This window comes from Procambarus clarkii, chromosome 37 (assembly GCF_040958095.1).
Source record: "Procambarus clarkii isolate CNS0578487 chromosome 37, FALCON_Pclarkii_2.0, whole genome shotgun sequence".
Classification (NCBI taxonomy): Eukaryota; Metazoa; Arthropoda; class Malacostraca; order Decapoda; family Cambaridae; genus Procambarus; species Procambarus clarkii.
In genome coordinates, this window is record NC_091186.1 from 5,710,990 (window position 1) to 5,735,322 (window position 24,333).

Genomic DNA, 24,333 nt, shown 5'->3' on the forward strand with positions numbered 1-24,333 from the left:
ATATATATAAATATATATATATATATATATATATATATATATATATATATATATATATATATATATATACATACATATATATATATATATATATATATATATATATATATATATATATATATATATGTGTGTATATCACGAAAATAAACACGTGATTAAGAATGTGACAATGTCAGACCACGGAGGAAAAATGAAACAGGAAATTTCCTTAAGTACTTTCTGAAGATGTATTTAATATACGAAAGTACTTAAGGAAATTTCCTGTTTCATTTTTCCTCCGTGGTCTGACATTGTCATATATATATATATATATATATATATATATAATATATATATTAATATATATATATATATATATATATATATATTATATATATATATTATATATAATATATATATATAAATAAATATATTGGCCTACTTTCATGATGCTTCTATATTGGTACGGGGTCTTTAAGTGGGTAGAATATAGTTGTGCATTAATTGGCTGTTGATTGCTGGTGTTGACTTCTTGATGTGTAGTGCCTCGCAGATGTTGAGCCGCCTGCTATCGCTGTATCTATCGATGATTTCTGTGTTGTTTGTTAACACTGCCCTGGTGATGGTCTGGTTGTGGGAAGAGATTATATGTTCCTTAATGGAGCCCTGTTTCTTATGCATTGTTAATCGCCTGGAAAGAGATGTTGTTGTCTTGCCTATATACTGGTTTTTTTAGGCTTACAGTCCCCAAGAGGGCATTTGAAGGCATAGACGACGTTGGTCTCTTTTAAAGCATTCTGCTTTGTGTCTGGAGAGTTTCTCATGAGTAGGCTGGCCGTTTTTTTGGTTTTATAGTAAATTGTCAGTTGTATCTTCTGATTTTTGTCTGTAGGGATAACGTTTCTACTAACAATATCTTTCAGGACCCTTTCCTCCGTTTTATGGGCTGTGGAAAAGAAGTTCCTGTAAAATAATCTAATAAGGGGTATAGGTGTTGTGTTAGTTGTCTCTTCAGAGGTTGCATGGCGTTTCACTTTCCTTCTTATTATGTCTTCCACGAAACCATTGGAGAAGCCGTTGTTGACTAGGACCTGCCTTACCCTGCAGAGTTCTTCGTCGACTTGCTTCCATTCTGAGCTGTGGCTGAGAGCACGGTCGACATAAGCGTTAACAACACTCCTCTTGTACCTGTCTGGGCAGTCAGTTGGCATTCAGGCACATTCTTATGTTTGTTTCCTTAGTGTAGACTGCAGTGTGGAAAACTCTGTATATAGAAATATATGTACAACATATATACATATATATATATATATGTCGTACCTAGTAGCCAGAACGCACTTCTCAGCCTACTATTCAAGGCCAGATTTGCCTAATAAGCCAAGTTTTCCTGAATTAATATATTTTCTCTAATTTTTTTTCTTATGAAATGATAAAGCTACCCATTTCATTATGTATGAGGTCAATATTTTCTTATTGGAGTTAATATTAACGTAGAAATATGACCGAACCTAACCAACCCTACCTAACCTAACCTAACCTATCTTCATAGGCTAGGTTAGGTTAGGTAGCCGAAAAAGTTAGGTTAGGTTAGGTTAGGTAGGTTAGGTAGTCGAAAAACAATTAATTCATGAAAACTTGGCTTATTAGGCAAATCTGGCCTTGCATAGTAGGCTGAGAAGTGCGTTCTGGCTACTAGGTACGATATATATATATATATATATATATATATATATATATATATATATATATATATATATATATATATATATATATATATATATATATATGTCGTACCTAATAGCCAGAACTCACTTCTCAGCCAACTATGCAAGGCCCAATTTGCCTAATAAGCCAAGTTTTCATGAATTAATTGTTTTTCGACTACCTAACCTACCTAACCTAACCTAACTTTTTCGGCTACCTAACCTAACCTAACCTATAAAGATAGGCTAGGTTAGGTTAGGTAGGGTTGGTTAGGTTTGGTCATATATCTACGTTAATTTGAACTCCAATAAAAAAAAATTCCCCTCATACATAATGAAATGGGTAGATTTATCATTTCGTAAGAAAAAAATAGAGAAAATATATTATTTCAGGAAAACTTGGCTTAATAGGCAAATCAGGCCTTGCATAGTAGGCCGATAAGTGCGTTCTGGCTACTAGGTACGACATATTATTTATATATATATATATATATATATATATATATATATATATAATATATATATATATATATATATTATATATATATATATATATATATATATATATATTGTTACGATAATCACCTTCAAGAGACATTTGGCTTGCTCTTTCCTATCATTATGTTACTTCAGTCCATCTACAACATCTAGATACTACAATCAAGAGTAGTACATATTTAGTTGAATATGTTGCTACAGGGGGTATACATACCCTACACTCGCTCTCCACCACCCCCCCCTCGCTGTCGCCACTCCACTTTCGTCGATCACCAAACCACCACTTCCAGCCAGCATGCGTCCCATTGGTGAATCGTCGTCTGCACTCAATTTCAGCGCCATCTGCATAGCCGATGACTGAGCGTGCACGAGCCATTGGATTTAGAATATTCTGTGCTCTCAAAGCTGACACGTCTATCTAATATGCGCTCTGTGTAATAGTGTATGTTTTCACCCAGCCAATATTCTCAGCACCTTTTAATTAATTTTTTTGTCTTATTCATTGTAGAGTAACGTAACCACTGTTTTATTTTATATTATTTTTTGACTTTGTAATCTTGTTATTTGCACTGTACATAGTCAAGGGATTATTTGTTCATATTTGGTTTCAAGTTAATTAAAGTTTCATTGTTTATATGATTTGTTTTGCGTGTTTTTCCCTTACTTTACCACAGGAGGCAACAGCCACGCAGCCAACTTGTTTTTTGTAAATGTGACATTGACACCAGCCATTGGGAGGACTGCCGAATAATTACATTCTTTTTTTCCATCACTATATATATATATATATATATATATATATATATATATATATATATATATATATATATATATATGACAAAGTCTGTATTACATATGTGAACCGTAAATAACTACAAGATCTAATGACCCAACCATGATTCGAACCTATGCCGTCCAGGATCCATCCCGTTCTCAAAAGACCCAAAAGTGATTCCATGCAGCTGCCAAACGCCCTGTTTATGAATGAAAGACGGTTTACACACGACTGACAACTGATTTCGTTCGAATACTTCCAGAACAAGTGCTTCACTGACAAATTTTGTTCGAACCATAATGCTATAAATGCTTCTCCCACGCACTACAACTACATATAAATGCCAACAGACCCTAAACACCTAACCTATGCCTATATATGCATAATATGCTAATATATTATAATAATTATATATGAGAAAATTCCTCTTTTGAATGAACATCGTGTAAAAATTTATGAATGAGTCTGTGGGATCGACTGCTGAATCTAATGGACTTGAGTCGAGACGGGTTGCCAACCCATCCTCTGATTTGACAGTACGTTTTAATACTAAGTGTGTAAGTGCATTTCCTGACTGTTATACATAGTACATAATTGCACTTATGGGGCTGTTACATTTACGCAACCCCCTCCCCCGATTTAATTCTTTCTCGTTTTCTGTTAGGACACTAAAAATTTTAAGATGAAATTTTAAAGTTAAATTGCTATACACATGTTTTAAATATTAAGAATTTCTTTTTCACTTTTATTAAACAATAGAGATTTTATACAAAATTTGAAAATATCGTCTATGTGGGGCCTCGTAGCCTGGTGCATAGCGCGCAGGACTCGTAATTCTATGGCGCGGGTTCGATTCCCGCACGAGGCAGAAACAAATCACAAAGTTTCTTTCACCCTGAATGCCCCTGTTACCTAGCAGTAAATAGGTACCTGGGAGTTAGTCAGCTGTCACGGGCTGCTTCCTGGGGGTGGAGGCCTGGTCGAGGACCGGGCCGCGGGGCCACTAAAGCCCGAAATCATCTCAAGATAACCTCAAGAAGATCCTGAGTTACTTTACAATTTATCGAAATATTTTAGTTTTGATTTATGTTTATAAAACTGTAATATCAATATAGCTATAGGTTAAGTAATAGTTGTAATTAAGATGCAATAAAATGCTTATCTTCACAAACTAAGATGGTGAGGTTAGGTCGTGGGTTTCTATTCAGCTTTTTAGGTAAACTCAAATATTCACAATATATTTGACAGTACGATTTAGTACTAAGTGTAAATAAGTACAATTCTGACTGTCATACATAGTACATAATTGCACTTATGAGGCGGTGTACATTTACCTCCCCATTTTTGGAGGACGGGCTGCGGGTTGCAGGATCATCCCCAAACTGTAATCACATCAATGATCGTCAGACGATCATATTTGTCCAACGAATACACTCACACACACACACACACACAGGCATTACATATATTTGAAATATGCCTATATCTAGTATCACTAACCTTTTCAGGTCTAGAGATTCCAGCGCCTTATTGAAGATAAAAGCACTCGTATTGAACGTCTGTCCAGCATCAGTAAAGTACTCTGAAATTCAAGAACTCATTATTAAAGCCACGTATGGAACTCCTTGCTTAATAAAGAACCGTGTTACTCAATATATTGTCACATAATTATGCTCAATATTCGGGCACTGGCTTCTCTTAAACAGTCATCAATAACACTACGTCCATTCAGGAATTCATGTAAATAGCCCATGTGTATATTGTATAATAAAAGTGCATCATATTGTGTAACACAACAGTGTGTTCGTTCATTTGTGGCATTCCAGCACTAGCCCTTGTGAGGACTCACTGTATAATAACCGAGCCAGCAGTTTATGATCACGCCACCCATCCTCCAGATAGTCAACCTAGTCAGTGTCAGGTTGGGCGAGCTTCCTCAAGTCAGTCAACTCTGGCAATTGTCTGGAGTAACGCCTCTCTTTCTTTGTTAATTGCTCCTGCAGTTCAGTAAGAGTTGTGGTGTTGGTACAATATATATGTTTTAGCTCTTTCCATATCATACTTTACTTTCAGTGTCAGGTCTCTGAAGTTGTAATTAGTGTTAATATAGAAAAAATAAAATAAAAAACATTATGTGTGGAAAGACAGTTGTATTGTGAGTGTTAAAGTAATTTATTGTTTAATTAAAATTAACTTTTGTTTTAACTTATCATTTTTTACTTTACTCTGTTTCCCCATATTCACATTGACGTTTAAACGCGGCTTTATTGTTTTATGCTACATTAACTGGGCATAACCACAGTATCTCACTTACATCACCCACACCTGACCCCCCGTCAACACCACCACCCACACCTGACCCCGTCAACACTACCACCCACACCTGACCCCCCGTCAACACCACCACCCACACATGACCCCCCCGTCAACACCACCACCCACACCTGACCCCCGTCAACACCACCACCCACACCTGACCCCGTCAACACCACCACCACACCTGACCACCGTATAGACCACCACCCACACCTGACCCCGTCAACACCACCACCCACACCTGACCCGTAACACCACCACCAACACCTGACCCCCGTCAACACCACCACCCACACCTGACCCCGTCAACACCACCACCCACACCTGACCCCCGTCAACACCACCACCCACACTGACCCCCGTCAACACCACCACCCACACCTGACCCCCGTCAACACCACCACCCACACCTGACCCCCGTCAACACCTCCACCCACACCTGACCCCGTCAACCACCTCCACCCACACCTGACCCCCGTCAACACCACCACCCACACCTGACCCCCGTCAACACCACCACCCACACCTGACCCCCGTCAACACCACCACCCACACCTGACCCCCGTCAACACCACCACCCACACCTGACCCCGTCAACACCACCCACACCTGACCCCCGTCAACACCCACCACCCACACCTGACCCCCCCGTCAACACCACCACCCACACCTGACCCCCGTCAACACTCCACCCACACCTGACCCCCCGTCAACACCACCACCCACACCTGACCCCCGTCAACACACCTCACCCACACCTGACCCCCGTCAACAACCACCCACACCTGACCCCCGTCAACACCACCACCCACACCTGACCCCCGTCAACCCCACCACCCACACCTGACCCCCGTCAGCACCACCACCCACACCTGACCCCCGTCAACACCACCACCCACACCTGACCCCCCGTCAACACCACCACCCACACCTGACCCCCGTCACACCACCACCACACCTGACCCCCGTCAACACCACCACCCACACCTGACCCCCGTCAACACCACCACCTACACCTGACCCCCCGTCAACACCACCACCACACCTGACCCCCGTCAACACCACCACCCACACCTGACCCCCGTCAACACCACCACCCACACCTGACCCCCGTCAAGACCACCACCCACACCTGACCCCCGTCAACACCACCACCCACACCTGACCCCCGTCAACACACCACCCACACCTGACCCCCCGTCAACAACCACCCACACCTGACCCCCGTCAACACCACCACCCACACCTGACCCCCGTAACACCACCACCCACACCTGACCCCCGTCAACACCACCACCCACACCTGACCCCCGTCAAGACCACCACCCACACCTGACCCCCGTCAACACCGCCACCCACACCTGACCCCCGTCAACACCACCACCCACACCTGACCCCCCGTCAACACCACCACCCACACCTGACCCCCGTCAACACCACCACCCACACCTGACCCCCGTCAACACCACCACCACACCTGACCCCCGTCAACACACCACCCACACCTGACCCCCGTCAACACACCACCCCACACCTGACCCCCGTCAACACCACACCCACACCTGACCCCCGTCAACACCACCACCCACACCTGACCCCCGTCAACACCACCACCCACACCTGACCCCCGTCAACACCACCACCCACACCTGACCCCCGTCAACACCACCACCCACACCTGACCCCCGTCAACACACCACCCACACCTGACCCCCGTCAACACCACCACCCACACCTGACCCCCGTCAAGACCACCACCCACACCTGACCCCGTAAAGACCACCACCCACACCTGACCCCCGTAAAGACACCAACCACACCTGACCCCCGTCAACACCACCACTCACACCTGACCCCCGTCAACACCACCACCCACACCTGACCCCCGTCACACTACCACCCACACCTGACCCCCGTCAACACCACCACCACACCTGACCCCCGTCAACACCACCACCCACACCTGACCCCCGTCAACTACCACCACACCTGACCCCCGTCAACACCCCACCCACACCTGACCCCCGTCAACACCACCACCCACACCTGACCCCCGTCAAGACCACCACCACATGACCCCCGTCAACACCACCACCCACACCTGACCCCCGTCAACACCACCACCCACACCTGACCCCCGTCAAGACCACCAACCACACCTGACCCCCGTCAACACCACCACCCACACCTGACCCCCGTCAACACCACCACCCACACCTGACCCCCGTCAACACACCACCCACACCTGACCCCCGTCAACACCACCACCCACACCTGACCCCCGTCAACACCACCACCCACACCTGACCCCCGTCAACACCACCACCCACACCTGACCCCCGTCAACACCACCACCCACACCTGACCCCCGTCAACACCACCACCCACACCTGACCCCCGTCAAGACCACCATACACCTGACCCCCGTCAACACCACACCCACACCTGACCCCCGTCAACACCACCACCCACACCTGACCCCGTCAACACCACCACCCACACCTGACCCCCGTCAACACCACCACCCACACCTGACCCCCGTCAACACCACCACCCACACCTGACCCCCGTCAACACCACCACCCACACCTGACCCCCGTCAACACCCCCCACACCTGACCCCCGTCAAGACCACACCACACCTGACCCCCGTAAGACCACCACCCACACCTGACCCCCGTCAACACCACCACCCACACCTGACCCCCGTAAAGACCACCACCCACACCTGACCCCATCAAGACCACCGCCCACACCTGACCCCCGTCAAGACCACCACCCACACCTGACCCCCGTCAAGACACCACCCACACCTGACTCCCATCAAGACCACCACCCACACCTGACCCCCGTCAAGACCACCACCCACACCTGACCCCCGTCAAGACCACCACCCACACCTGACTCCCATCAAGACCACCCCACACCTGACCCCCGTCAAGACCACCACCCACACCTGACCCCCGTCAAGACCACCACCCACACCTGACTCCCATCAAGACCACCACCCACACCTGACCCCCGTCAAGACCACCACCCACACCTGACCCCCGTCAAGACCACCACCCACACCTGACTCCCCATCAAGGACCACCACCCACAACCTGACCCCCGTCAAGACCACCACCCCACACCTGACCCCCGTCAAGACCACCACCCACACCTGACCCCATCAAGACCACACCCACACCTGACCCCGTCAAGACCACCACCCACACCTGACCCCCGTCAAGACCACCACCCACACCTGACCCCGTCAAGACCACCACCCACACCTAACTCCCAGTCAAGGACCACCAGCCCACACCTGACCCCCGTCAAGACCACCACCCACACCTGACCCCCGTCAAGACCACCACCCACACCTGACCCCCGTCAAGACCACCACCCACACCTGACCCCCGGTCAACACCACCACCCACACCTGACCCCCGTCAACACCACCAGCCACACACCTGACCCCCGTCAAGACCTACCAACCACACCTGACCCCCCGTCAACACCACCACCCCACACCTGACTCCCTGTCAACACCACCACCCACACCTGACCCCCCGTCAAGACCACCAACCACACCTGACCCCCCGTCAACACCACCACCCACACCTGACCCCCCGTCAACACCACCACCCACACCTGACCCCCGTCAACACACCACCCACACCTGACCCCCGTCAACACCACCACCCCACACCTGACCCCCGTCAACACACCACCCACACCTGACCCCCGTCAAACACCACACCCACACCTGATCCCCCGTCAAGACCACCACCTCACACCTGACCCCCGTCAAGACCACCACCCTACACCTGACCCCCGTCAACACCACCACCCACACCTGACCCCCGTCAACGACCACCACCCACACCTGACCCCGTCAACACCACCCCCACACCTGACCCCCGTCAGACATCACCACCCACACCTGACCCCCGTCAACACCACCACCCACACCTGACCCCCGTCAACACCACCACCTACACCTGACCCCCGTCAACACTACCACCACACCTGACCCCCCGTCAAACACCACCACCCACACCTGACCCCCGTCAACACCACTACCCACACCTGACCCCCGTCCAACACCACCACCCACACCTGACCCCCCGTCAACACCACCACCCACACCTGACCCCCGTCAACACCACCACCCACACCTGACCCCCGTCAACAACCACACCCACACCTGACCCCCGTCAACACTACCACCCACACCTGACCCCCGTCAACACCACCACCCACACCTGACCCCCGTAAAGACCACCACCCACACCTGACCCCCATTATAAAGACCACCACCCACACCAGACCCCCATAAAGACCACCAACCACACCTGACCCCCCGTCAACACCACCACTCACACCTGACCCCCCTCAACACCACCACCACCACCCTGACCCCCGTCAACACTACCACCCACACCTGACCCCCGTCAACACCACCACCACACCTGACCCCCGTCAACACCACCACCCACACCTGACCCCCCGTCAAGACTACCAACCACACCTGACCCCCGTCAACACCCCACCCACACCTGACCCCCGTCAACACCACCACCCACACCTGACCCCCGTCAAGACCACCAACCACAATGACCACCCGTCAACACCCCACCCACACCTGACCCCCCGTCAACACCACCACCCACACCTGACCCCCGTCAAGACCACCAACCACACCTGACCCCCCGTCAACACCACCACCCACACCTGACCCCCCGTCAACACACCACCCACACCTGACCCCCGTCAACACTACCACCCACACCTGACCCCCGTCAACACCACCACCCACACCTGACCCCCGTCAACACCACCACCCACACCTGACCCCCGTCAACACCACCACCCACACCTGACCCCCCGTCAACACCACCACCCACACCTGACCCCCCGTCAACACCACCACCCACACCTGACCCCCGTCAAAGACCACCAAATACACCTGACCCCCCGTCAACACCAACACCCACACCTGACCCCCCCGTCAACACCACCACCCACACCTGACCGCCGTCAACACCACCACCCACACCTGACCCCCGTCAACACCACCACCCACACCTGACCCCCGTCAACACCACCACCCACACCTGACCCCCGTCAACACCACCACCCCACACCTGACCCCCGTCAACACCACCTCCCACACCTGACCCCCGTCAAGACCACTACTCACACCTGACCCCGTTAAGACCACCACCCACACCTGACCCCCGTCAACACCACCACCCACACCTGACCCCCGTAAAGACCACCACCCACACCTGACTCCCATCAAGACCACCGCCCACACCTGACCCCCGTCAAGACCACCACCCACACCTGACCCCCGTCAAGACCACCACCCACACCTGACTCCCATCAAGACCACCACCCACACCTGACCCCCGTCAAGACCACCACCCACACCTGACCCCCGTCAAGACCACCACCCACACCTGACTCCCATCAAGACCACCGCCCACACCTGACCCCCGTCAAGACCACCACCCACACCTGACCCCCGTCAAGACCACCACCCACACCTGACTCCCATCAAGACCACCACCCACACCTGACCCCCGTCAAGACCACCACCCACACCTGACCCCCGTCAAGACCACCACCCACACCTGACTCCCATCAAGACCACCGCCCACACCTGACCCCCGTCAAGACCACCACCCACACCTGACCCCCGTCAAGACCACCACCCACACCTGACTCCCATCAAGACCACCACCCACACCTGACCCCCGTCAAGACCACCACCCACACCTGACCCCCGTCAAGACCACCACCCACACCTGACCCCCGTCAAGACCACCACCCACACCTAACTCCCATCAAGACCACCGCCCACACCTGACCCCCGTCAAGACCACCACCCACACCTGACCCCCGTCAACACCACCACCCACACCTGACCCCCGTCAAGACCACCACCCACACCTGACCCCCGTCAACACCACCACCACACCTGACCCCCGTCAACACCACCACCCACACCTGACCCCCGTCAAGACTACCAACCACACCTGACCCCCCGTCAACACCACCACCCACACCTGATCCCTGTCAACACCACCACCCACACCTGACCCCCGTCAAGACCACCAACCACACCTGACCCCCCGTCAACACCACCACCCACACCTGACCCCCCGTCAACACCACCACCCACACCTGACCCCCGTCAATACAACCACCCACACCTGACCCCCGTCAACACCACCACCCACACCTGACCCCCGTCAACACCACCACCCACACCTGACCCCCGTCAACACCACCACCCACACCTGATCCCCCGTCAACACCACCACCCACACCTGACCCCCGTCAACACCACCAATTACACCTGACCCCCCGTCAACACCACCACCCACACCTGACCCCCCGTCAACACCACCACCCACACCTGACCGCCGTCAACACCACCACCCACACCTGACCCCCGTCAACATCACCACCCACACCTGACCCCCGTCAACACCACCACCCACACCTGACCCCCGTCAACACTACCACCCACACCTGACCCCGTCAACACCACCACCCACACCTGACCCCCGTCAAGACCACTACTCACACCTGACCCCCGTTAAGACCACCACCCACACCTGACCCCCGTCAACACCACCACCCACACCTGACCCCCGTAAAGACCACCACCCACACCTGACCCCCGTCAAGACTACCAACCACACCTGACCCCCCGTCAACACCACCACCCACACCTGACCCCCGTCAACACCACCACCCACACCTGACCCCCGTCAAGACCACCACCCACACCTGACTCCCATCAAGACCACCGCCCACACCTGACCCCCGTCAAGACCACCACCCACACCTGACCCCCGTCAAGACCACCACCCACACCTGACTCCCATCAAGACCACCACCCACACCTGACCCCCGTCAAGACCACCACCCACACCTGACCCCCGTCAAGACCACCACCCACACCTGACTCCCATCAAGACCACCGCCCACACCTGACCCCCGTCAAGACCACCACCCACACCTGACCCCCGTCAAGACCACCACCCACACCTGACTCCCATCAAGACCACCACCCACACCTGACCCCCGTCAAGACCACCACCCACACCTGACCCCCGTCAAGACCACCACCCACACCTGACCCCCGTCAAGACCACCACCCACACCTGACTCCCATCAAGACCACCGCCCACACCTGACCCCCGTCAAGACCACCACCCACACCTGACCCCCGTCAAGACCACCACCCACACCTGACCCCCGTCAAGACCACCACCCACACCTGACCAGCGTCAAGACCACCACCCACACCTGACCCCCATCAAGACCACTACCTACACCTGACCCCCGTCAAGACCACCACCCACACCTGACCCCCGTCAAAACCACCACCCGCACCTGACCCCCATCAAGACCACTACCTACACCTGACTCCCATCAAGACCACCGTCCACACCTGACCCCCGTCAAGACCATCACCCACACCTGACCCCCGTCAAGACCACCAACCACACCTGACTCCCATCAAGACCACCACCCACACCTGACCCCCGTCAAGACCACCACCCACACCTGACTCCCATCAAGACCACCGCCCACACCTGACCCCCGTCAAGCCCACCACCGACACCTGACCCCCTTCAAGACCACCACCCACACCTGACTCCCATCAAGACCACCGTCCACACCTGACCCCCGTCAAGCCCACCACCCACACCTGACCCCCATCAAGACCACTACCTACACCTGACCCCCGTCAAGACCACCACCCACACCTGACTCCCATCAAGAGCACCACCCACACCTGACTACCATCAAGACCACCGCCCACACCTGACCCCCGTCAAGACCACCACCACACCTGACTCCCATCAAGACCACCGCCCACACCTGACCCCCGTCAAGACCACCGCCCACACCTGACCCCCGTCAAGACCACCACCCACACCTGACCCCCGTCAAGACCACCACCCACACCTGACTCCCATCAAGACCACCACCCACACCTGACCCCCGTCAAGACCACCACCCACACCTGACTCATATCAAGACCACCAGCCACACCTTACCCCCGTCAAGACCACCACCCACACCTGACCCCCGTCAAGACCACCACCCACACCTGACTTCCATCAAGACCACCGCCCACACCTGACCCCCGTCAAGCCCACCACCCACACCTGACCCCCGTCAAGACCACCACCCACACCTGACTCCCATCAAGACCACCACCCACACCTGACCCGGCCCCGTCAAGACCACCATCCACACCTGACCCCCGTCAAGACCACCACCCACACCTGACCCCCGTCAAGACCACCACCCACACCTGACCCCCCGTCAACACCACCACCCACACCTGACCCCCCGTCAACACCACCACCCACACCTGACCCCCCGTCAACACCACCACCCACACCTGACCCCCGTCAACACCACCAACCACACCTGACCCCCGTCAACACCACCACCCACACCTGACCCCCGTCAAGACCACCACCCACACCTGACTCCCGTCAAGAGCACCACCCACACCTGACTCCCATCAAGACCACCGCCCACACCTGACCCCCGTCAAGACCACCACCCACACCTGACTCCCATCAAGACCATTGCCCACACCTGGCCCCCGTCAAGACCACCGCCCACACCTGACCCCCGTCAAGACCACCGCCCACACCTGACCCCCGTCAAGACCACCACCCACACCTGACTCCCATCAAGACCACCACCCACACCTGACCCCCGTCAAGACCACCACCCACACCTGACTCCCATCAAGACTACCACCCACACCTGACCCCCGTCAAGACCACCACCCACACCTGACTCCCATCAAGACCACCACCCACACCTGACCCCCGTCAAGACCACCACCCACACCTGACTCCCATCAAGACCACCACCCACACCTGACCCCCGTCAAGACCACCACCCACACCTGACCCCCGTCAAGACCACCACCCACACCTGACTCCCATCAAGACCACCACCCACACCTGACCCCCGTCAAGACCACCACCCACACCTGACCCCCGTCAAGACCACCACCCACACCTGACCCCCATAAAGACCACCAACCACACCTGACCCCCCGTCAACATCACCACCCACACCTGACTCCCATCAAGACCACCAACCACACCTGACCCCCCGTCAACACCACCACCCACACCTGACTCCCATCAAGACCACCGCCCACACCTGACCGAACAAAGAACATCAGCAAGAAAGAGTATACACAGTTTAATGAAACAAACAGGAAAGGTTCTTCACCCTTGCATGTTAAAGTGATGCTTAAGATGTGAAACATAAAGGAACACAACAACCTGTCCTCTTACAAATTGTCTCTGAATTTGGCCGTTTACCCATATGGCCGAAAATTTTCATAATTTTAAAATGAAAATAAATTTGGGATTATTTTTTCCAAAACAGTAAGTTTAGGGTCCTCTGGTAGGTTAGGAGGAAATTTAGGAAATTCTCCTAAACTTTCAAAACGTTATGAAAAAAATTAATTGAATGTTTCCTCTCCTAACTTTTCCCAGTAAGCCCGAGGACAAACAGAAAAAGGGACAGTACATCACTTGCGTGAACCGATTTCATTTCAAATTACGTCCATTTTTGGCCATTGCGCACATATGAGTGAAAAGCGACGTTATTTTTAAGAGAACGAGTTGGACAAACAACTTCATTTCCATACTTAGCGTAATATTTTGCGAACGGATAAGATCCCCATAGCGCTGGGCGATATGGTCCTGGGCTCTCTTGATAAAGGCCGCGTATGAGACCAAAGAAAACGGGAGCACCTGAGGTGTCCAAGAAGAGAACGTTCACATAGCCTTGAGTAATGAGAAATTATCATATATTATAATTTCAAATTAAATCTGTATTATAATCATAAGACTGTAAAGAAAATCGTACAAAAGGTTTTAAGGCATACCTTAGACTCCGAGAGCACCACAGCGAGGTCCCCCCACATGGCTGCCACAGCAGAGTGGAAGTGGAAGCCTTTGTCATATATTTCATCCACCACAGCGAAGGTTTCATACAGTGTGTGGTACATGGGTTCTCCAATGGTACTCTGTACGAATATTTATAAGTATATTGGGTTTGTGAGAGTACACAACATTGGTGTTCTTACATTGTTGCAAAGCCACTAACACATATTTAACTATTTTAAGATTAAAGTTATACATCAAAAGTTTCTAATTTAAGAACTTCACTACACTTCATACAATTCAGTTATTCTTCTTGCTCTGCAGTATTTTAATCGTCAGTGGAAAATGTAGAGTAAAAACTAAATATTAGAATATAACGGTTCAAGAGCTTCACATGACGTAGGTGGCCTTTTTTCCCGCCAAAACCGTTAGTCATGGCGTCTGTTTGGTTAATAAACCATTCAAACACAAGAAAATAAAAAATATTGTTATTATGCAGACAAAAAGAGCACAGTACCGTGCCTAAAAATTCAACATCAATGCACAACTCTGAAAATTACGGAATTGACAAATTTTAGGTCCATCCTGAATCATTATCAAGTACTAAATATTTATTATTATTAACGTCTTTATTGACAAAATTAATTAAAATTTTTGCCTAATCTAAGGATTTCAATAAGTCGTATTAAAGTAAGAATAATGCTGGTATTCACTGTCACACAGGATATAGGGTCATACACAAGACAATAGGTTTAAACTGTAGGCTGAAGCACATATATATCATGGTTACAATCAATGTTTTAATGTCTGAATATGTAAAAACAACTTTCTACTGTGCACTGCCACACAAGGGCAGGGATGGGTTCATATGGACTTAATACTGATGAACAGTGGACCGAAACGTCTTCACTTCTATTATTCTCAGATCTGCAGGTTGTGTCTTAGTTTTATTTATTTTAATTATATTCGGTTTCCGCCTCTTGTTGCAATTATGGGGCTGTTGCCTCGGAGGAGATTTCTTTTTTTGTTGAATTTTTTGCTTAATCTGATGCAGCACATTTGCAGGTAAACAGTTTGTCAAAATCCTTCGTTTGATAAACTGTGCATGGAGTCTGCCTCCACAACCTCTCTCTGCTTATTTTCCTCTGTCTCTCCCTCTGCCCCCCCCCTCTCTCTCTCTCTCTCTCTCTCCCCATTTCTGTGTCTGATTCTCTGTGAGTGTCTTATTCTATCCGTCTGTCCATTTGTCTCTCTCTCATTCTGTATGTCTATCTGTCTAGGTCTAATGTGTCGCTCTGTGTCTCTATATTGTTCCTGTCTGTCTTACTCTGCCCCTGTCTGTCTCATGCTTTGTGTTCTACATACATACATACATACATACATACATACATACATACATACATACATACATACATACATACATACATATATATATATACCTCAGGAGCCTAATCAGAAGCAATTATTTTCTGAATATACTTACTCATTATAACCAACTGACCCAGATAAATTAATTAAATGTAAATTATTTTGCTGGCTACTGTCCTCTCATTATAATATATACATATTCTTCCTTGGATTATGTATCCATAATGCACACATTTAAACCCAAAATAGATTAGGGTTGCCATATCTGAACAGTCACTTCCACTAACAGCCCCGCCCTACACATACTTTGGCCCTTTGGCACTCTCTCTCTCTCTCTCTTATATATATATATATATATATATATATATATATATATATATATATATATATATATATATATATAACTTTAGAACACTTTCCCACCAGGAGACTCGAACCCTAGCCAGCACAGAAGCCTTCCAGCAACTGGCATAACAGGTACGCCTTAACCCTCTGCACCACCGCTCAGACCCTTAAAAGAGATGGTAATTTCGGAGTATTTAAATCCCCCAAAGATCAACACCTCCCAAGAGCACCAGAGCAAGTGAGGGGTCATTTAGACGTTAATTTCATCAAGTCCCTGTTAATATGGGAAGACACAGTGTCTCTGCTTAAGGCACAACTCTCCTAAACACGAGAGTTAAGTATACAACTTTAGAACACTTTCCCACCAGGAGACTCGAACCCTAGCCAGCACAGAAGCCTTCCAGCAACTGGCATAACAGGTACGCCTTAACCCTCTGCACCACCGCTCAGACGGTGGTGTATATATATATATATATATATATATATATATATATATATATATATATATATATATATATATATATATATATATATATATATATATATATATATATATATATATATATATATATATATATATATATATATATATATATATATATATATATATATATATATATATATATATATATATATATATATATATATATATACATATACATATATACACACATATATATATTAGTATATTTTGGTAGCAGTCTTTCCTGTAGACATATATTATTAAATATGACCGAAAAAGTAAGATTAATAATTCTAACACGAATTTTCTCAATCTTTCGTACATTACGCTTCACTGTTGGAGGTAAATCAAAAATCACTTCTCCAAAATTCATTTTTATTTCTAGTCTGACGCGACACGGGCGCGTTTCGTAAAACTTATTACATTTTCAAAGACTTCACAAATACACAACTGATTAGAACTTACGTCTCTCTGATATTATATCTACATTTGAGTGAGGTGGGAAGGGTGATGTGGCATTAACACAAGACAGAACAGGAGGGGATATTAATAGGGTATTAAAAGTATCAACACAAGACAGAACAGAAACAATGGGTATTGAATAGAAGTGTTTGTAGAAAGCCTATTGGTCCATATTTCTTGATGCTTCTATATTGGAGCGGAGTCTTGAGGTGGGTAGAATATAGTTGTGCAATAATTGGCTGTTGATGGTGTTGACTTCTTGATGTGTAGTGCCTCGCAAACGTCAAGCCGCCTGCTATCGCTGTATCTATCGATGATTTCTGTGTTGTTTACTAGGATTTCTCTGGCGATGGTTTGGTTATGGGAAGAGATTATATGTTCCTTAATGGAGCCCTGTTGCTTATGCATCGTTAAACGCCTAGAAAGAGATGTTGTTGTCTTGCCTATATACTGGGTTTTTTGGAGCTTACAGTCCCCAAGTGGGCATTTGAAGGCATAGACGACGTTAGTCTCTTTTAAAGCGTTCTGTTTTGTGTCTGGAGAGTTTCTCATGAGTAGGCTGGCCGTTTTTCTGGTTTTATAGTAAATCGTCAGTTGTATCCTCTGATTTTTGTCTGTAGGGATAACGTTTCTATTAACAATATCTTTCAGGACCCTTTCCTCCGTTTTATGAGCTGTGGAAAAGAAGTTCCTGTAAAATAGTCTAATAGGGGGTATAGGTGTTGTGTTAGTTGTCTCTTCAGAGGTTGCATGGCTTTTCACTTTCCTTCTTATGATGTCTTCGATGAAACCATTGGAGAAGCCGTTATTGACTAGGACCTGCCTTACCCTACAGAGTTCTTCGTCGACTTGCTTCCATTCTGAGCTGTGGCTGAGAGCACGGTCGACGTATGCGTTAACAACACTCCTCTTGTACCTGTCGGGGCAGTCGCTGTTGGCATTTAGGCACATTCCTATGTTTGTTTCCTTAGTGTAGACTGCAGTGTGGAAACCTCCGCCCTTTTCCATGACTGTTACATCTAGAAAAGGCAGCTTCCCATCCTTTTCCGTCTCGTAAGTGAAACGCAGCACGGAACTCTGCTCAAATGCCTCCTTCAGCTCCTGCAAATGTCTGACATCAGGTACCTGTGTAAAAATGTCGTCAACATACCTGCAGTATATGGCCGGTTTCAAGTTCATGTCGACTAAGACTTTTTGCTCGATGGTACCCATGTAGAAGTTTGCAAACAGGACACCTAGGGGAGAACCCATGGCGACCCCATCTACTTGCTTATACATGTGCCCATCCGGGCTCAAGAAGGGTGCCTCTTTAGTACAAGCTTGGAGTAGTTTCCTCAGAATACTTTCTGGCATGTCAAGAGGAGTACAGGCTGGATCACGATACACTCTGTCGGCTATCATTCCGATTGTCTCGTCCACAGGTACGTTGGTAAACAGCGAAAATGAACATCATACTCTCTGACCAAACTAAGTTCCAAAGGGTAACGAAGGACACTACAGCCGAATTAAAAGCAAAGGTCAACAAACTGATCGAAACTGTGAACGCCAAGAAATCCGGACTCCACCTGCCAAAGATCATTGGGGAATATAAACCTGGATATGCGTATGGAAATGTCAAGACGCACAAGCCTGGAAACCCACTTCGGCCAATCATTAGCCAGATACCCACACCCACGTACAGACTGGCGAAGCGACTCAACGGCCTGCTGACTCCTTATGTTCCTTGCGCCTTCAGCCTGAAGTCTCCAAAGGAATTTGTGGACTTACTGCGGGGCACACGGGCCACAGGGATAAGAGCCTCGTTGGACGTAGAATCGCTGTTTACCAACGTACCTGTGGACGAGACAATCGGAATGATAGCCGACAGAGTGTATCGTGATCCAGCCTGTACTCCTCTTGACATGCCAGAAAGTATTCTGAGGAAACTACTCCAAGCTTGTACTAAAGAGGCACCCTTCTTGAGCCCGGATGGGCACATGTATAAGCAAGTAGATGGGGTCGCCATGGGTTCTCCCCTAGGTGTCCTGTTTGCAAACTTCTACATGGGTACCATCGAGCAAAAAGTCTTAGTCGACATGAACTTGAAACCGGCCATATACTGCAGGTATGTTGACGACATTTTTACACAGGTACCTGATGTCAGACATCTGCAGGAGCTGAAGGAGGGATTTGAGCAGAGTTCCGTGCTGCGTTTCACTTACGAGACGGAAAAGGATGGGAAGCTGCCTTTTCTAGATGTAACAGTCATGGAAAAGGGCAGAGGTTTCCACACTGCAGTCTACACTAAGGAAACAAACATAGGAATGTGCCTAAATGCCAACAGCGACTGCCCCGACAGGTACAAGAGGAGTGTTGTTAACGCATACGTCGACCGTGCTCTCAGCCACATCTCAGAATGGAAGCAAGTCGACGAAGAACTCTGTAGGGTAAGGCAGGTCCTAGTCAATAACGGCTTCTCCAATGGTTTCATCGAAGACATCATAAGAAGGAAAGTGAAAAGCCATGCAACCTCTGAAGAGACAACTAACACAACACCTATACCCCCTATTAGACTATTTTACAGGAACTTCTTTTCCACAGCTCATAAAACGGAGGAAAGGGTCCTGAAAGATATTGTTAATAGAAACGTTATCCCTACAGACAAAAATCAGAGGATACAACTGACGATTTACTATAAAACCAGAAAAACGGCCAGCCTACTCATGAGAAACTCTCCAGACACAAAACAGAACGCTTTAAAAGAGACTAACGTCGTCTATGCCTTCAAATGCCCACTTGGGGACTGTAAGCTCCAAAAAACCCAGTATATAGGCAAGACAACAACATCTCTTTCTAGGCGTTTAACGATGCATAAGCAACAGGGCTCCATTAAGGAACATATAATCTCTTCCCATAACCAAACCATCGCCAGAGAAATCCTAGTAAACAACACAGAAATCATCGATAGATACAGCGATAGCAGGCGGCTTGACGTTTGCGAGGCACTACACATCAAGAAGTCAACACCATCAACAGCCAATTATTGCACAACTATATTCTACCCACCTCAAGACTCCGCTCCAATATAGAAGCATCAAGAAATATGGACCAATAGGCTTTCTACAAACACTTCTATTCAATACCCATTGTTTCTGTTCTGTCTTGTGTTGATACTTTTAATACCCTATTAATATCCCCTCCTGTTCTGTCTTGTGTTAATGCCACATCACCCTTCCCACCTCATTCAAATGTAGATATAATATCAGAGAGACGTAAGTTCTAATCAGTTGTGTATTTGTGAAGTCTTTGAAAATGTAATAAGTTTTACAAAACGCGCCCGTGTCGCGTCAGACTAGAAATAAAAATTAATTTTGGAGAAGTGATTTTTTATTTACCTCCAACAGTGAAGCGTAATGTACGAAAGATTGAGAAAATTCGTGTTAGAATTATTAATCTTACTTTTTCGGTCATATTTAATAATACATATATATATATATATATACACATATTGATATATATATATATATATATATATATATATATATATATATATATATATATATATATATATATATATATATATATATATATATATATATATATATATATATATATATATATATATATATATAGTGAGTGTACCACCTCTGGTGCCAATGTGGGGACCCATAGCCTCGGAGAAGAAAATAAAAAGTATTCAGAGGAGACCTTGTGGTTTCTCACTGAACACTAATATTATCTTCTCCTACCACCCCCATTCTTTTGTATGTACACATATATATTTACTTTATTTGAACTTTGTTACAAAAAAGGAGTTACATATGGGTTACAAAGATGGTTGTCATAGGTTGTCGAGTTCCTCCAGCTCCTCAGATGGCGGGCAGGAACCCTGGATGCAGTGCCCATTTCCCCTCTGTATCGTCACACTGAGGCGCTGGAAAAGAAAGCTTGCAGCTCTCGGGTCCCTTGTTGTTTCAATGAGCCTAGAACCCAGTTCCTTCAAAAAACTGGTAGCACTTTTACCCCAGGCGCCGAGTGTCTCAGAAGCAATGGGGACAAAATTGTAGTGGTGATCCAGTTCTCTATACTTACGGGATTTGGCTGCTTCCCTGTGGGTGGCAGCGCCACCTGGTTGTGCAACACTGAGGTTAATGTAGGTGTTAGCCAGGGTTGATACGCACGTGTAGTCCCATACCAACTGCTTGCCATTCTTCCAGGGGTTCACTGTGATACCATCCGGGCGACCAATAAGAGCATCAGAGTTACGGGGCATTAGGTAACGGGGCTCTCTTTCAGCTGGGCATCCAGCTGTGGTGAGGCTCCTCTTGATGATGTCGTTAACTTCACTGTGCCTCGAGTGCCATCCCCCTGTGCTTTGGCAGAGTAGGCCATGGTGGCCGTACCTGTCAGCCACCACCTCGCCGCAAATACACCTATATCTGGTGTGGATTGGGGCAGCAAGGCGGAGGGCCACAGCAATTCGGAGGGCGTGTGGTGTGAGACGCGTGCCAGTTGCCGACATTGGGGTTGGTAACAGGAAATCCCCTGCATGTGGTGCTGCTACTGCTGTGAGGCGAGCAATGTCGTGTTGTGTTGTTGCAGCACCCAGGCACTCTGCAGCAACTTGGTCTACAATGGGACCATCCCAGCTGGATTGCTTGTGGGCTTTTGGGGATGGTGGTTGAGGTGATTGGCCTGCACGAGAGGCCCACTCTGTGGCACAGCGTGTAAAATTGGGATCATGTACACCTGCCAGCTGATGTAAGTGGGCAGGTAGAATTTCCTTCACAAGGTCGTCGGATGCTGATAAGGAGGACAGGAAGGCTGGAACAGCGATTTGCGTTGCTGTTCGAACTCCGAGGCCCCCAAGTCTTACAGGAAGAGAGGCTTGTTTCCACTGTAGGTCATCGAGAGAGAGGTTAAGGGCTTTTTCTAGCATTGATTTCAGTAACCGGTCATACTCACTTAGTTTTTGGCTACTGTAAGATGGTGAACACCTCAGAAAGTAGGTTAACCTGGGGAGGGACAGACATCTGGTGATGAGGTAGAGTGCATCATGAGCATCAATATCCTCAATCCTCCCATCCATCCTCTTAAGGTCGGCGATTTTCTTATCAAGGACCTCATCGATGGCTTTCAACCCCAGGGGAGCTCCTAGGAGTGTGCTGTCTTCAGGTTTAGTTTTATGGATATTTGGCAGAAGACCCTCTATTCTCTCTACGATGCCCTGGTTGGAACATATTATTTCACATTTAGAAGGGTTCAGGGTGAGGCCTAAAACTGCACCTTGCTCCTGGATTTTTCTGATGTCCTCCAGGAGGGAGTCTTGGGAACCAGCTAGGGTACCATCATCCAAGAACCAGATGTTAAGCTCGCTGGACAGGACCTCTGTGACTTGTTTGATGACTAAGCAGAAAAGGAGAGGAGCAAGGGGGTCACCCTGTTGGATATATATATATATATATATATATATATATATATATATATATATATATATATATATATATATATATATATATATATATATATATGTATATATATATATATATATATATATATATATATATATATATATATATATATATATATATATATATATATATATATGTCGTACCTAGTAGCCAGAACTCACTTCTCAGCCTACAATTCAAGGCCCGATTTGCCTAATAAGCCAAGTTTTCCTGAATTAATATATTTACTATAATTTTTTTCTTATGAAATGATAAAGCAACCCTTTTCTCTATGTATGAGGTCAATTTTTTTTTATTGGAGTTAAAATTAACGTAGATATATGACCGAACCTAACCAACCCTACCTAACCTAACCTAACCTATATTTATAGGTAAGGTTAGGTTAGGTAGCCAAAAAAAGCTAGGTTAGGTTAGGTTAGGTAGGTTAGGTAGACGAAAAAACATTAATTCATGAAAACTTGGCTTATTAGGCAAATCGGGCCTTGAATAGTAGGCTGAGAAGTGCGTTCTGGCTATTAGGTACGACATATATATATATATATATATATATATATATATATATATATATATATATATATGTCGTACCTAGTAGCCAGAACTCACTTTTTGGCCTACTATTCAAGGCCCGATTTGCCTAATAAGCCAAGTTTTCCTGAATTAATATATTTTCTCAATTTTTTTCTTATGAAATGATAAATCGACCCATTTCATTATGTATGAGGTCAATTTTTTTTATTGGAGTTAAAATTAACGTAGATATATGACCGAACCTAACCAACCCTACCTAACCTAACCTAACCTATCTTTATAGGTTAGGTTTGGTTAGGTAGCCGAAAAAGTTAGGTTAGGTTAGGTTAGGTAGGTTAGGTAGTCGAAAAACAATTAATTCATGAAAACTTTGCTTATTAGGCAAATCGGGCCTTGCATAGTAGGCTGAGAAGTGAGTTCTGGCTACTAGGTACGACATATATATATATATATATATATATATATATATATATATATATATATATATATATATGTCGTACCTAGTAGC

At 47.7% G+C, this 24,333-nt stretch overlaps 1 protein-coding gene across 1 annotated transcript in view; it reads right to left on the reverse strand.

Moving 5' to 3' along the window:
- The window catches only part of LOC123748480 (putative N-acetylated-alpha-linked acidic dipeptidase), a 169,399-nt gene that overhangs the window by 12,377 nt on the left and 132,689 nt on the right, over positions 1-24,333 (reverse strand). Inside the window, exons 13-15 of the mRNA XM_069337032.1 lie at positions 15,212-15,352; positions 14,972-15,077; positions 4,456-4,537 (exon numbers count right to left, since the gene is read on the reverse strand). Coding sequence (XP_069193133.1) covers positions 4,456-4,537; positions 14,972-15,077; positions 15,212-15,352 — 329 coding nt within the window. The remainder of the gene's footprint in view (positions 1-4,455; positions 4,538-14,971; positions 15,078-15,211; positions 15,353-24,333) is intronic.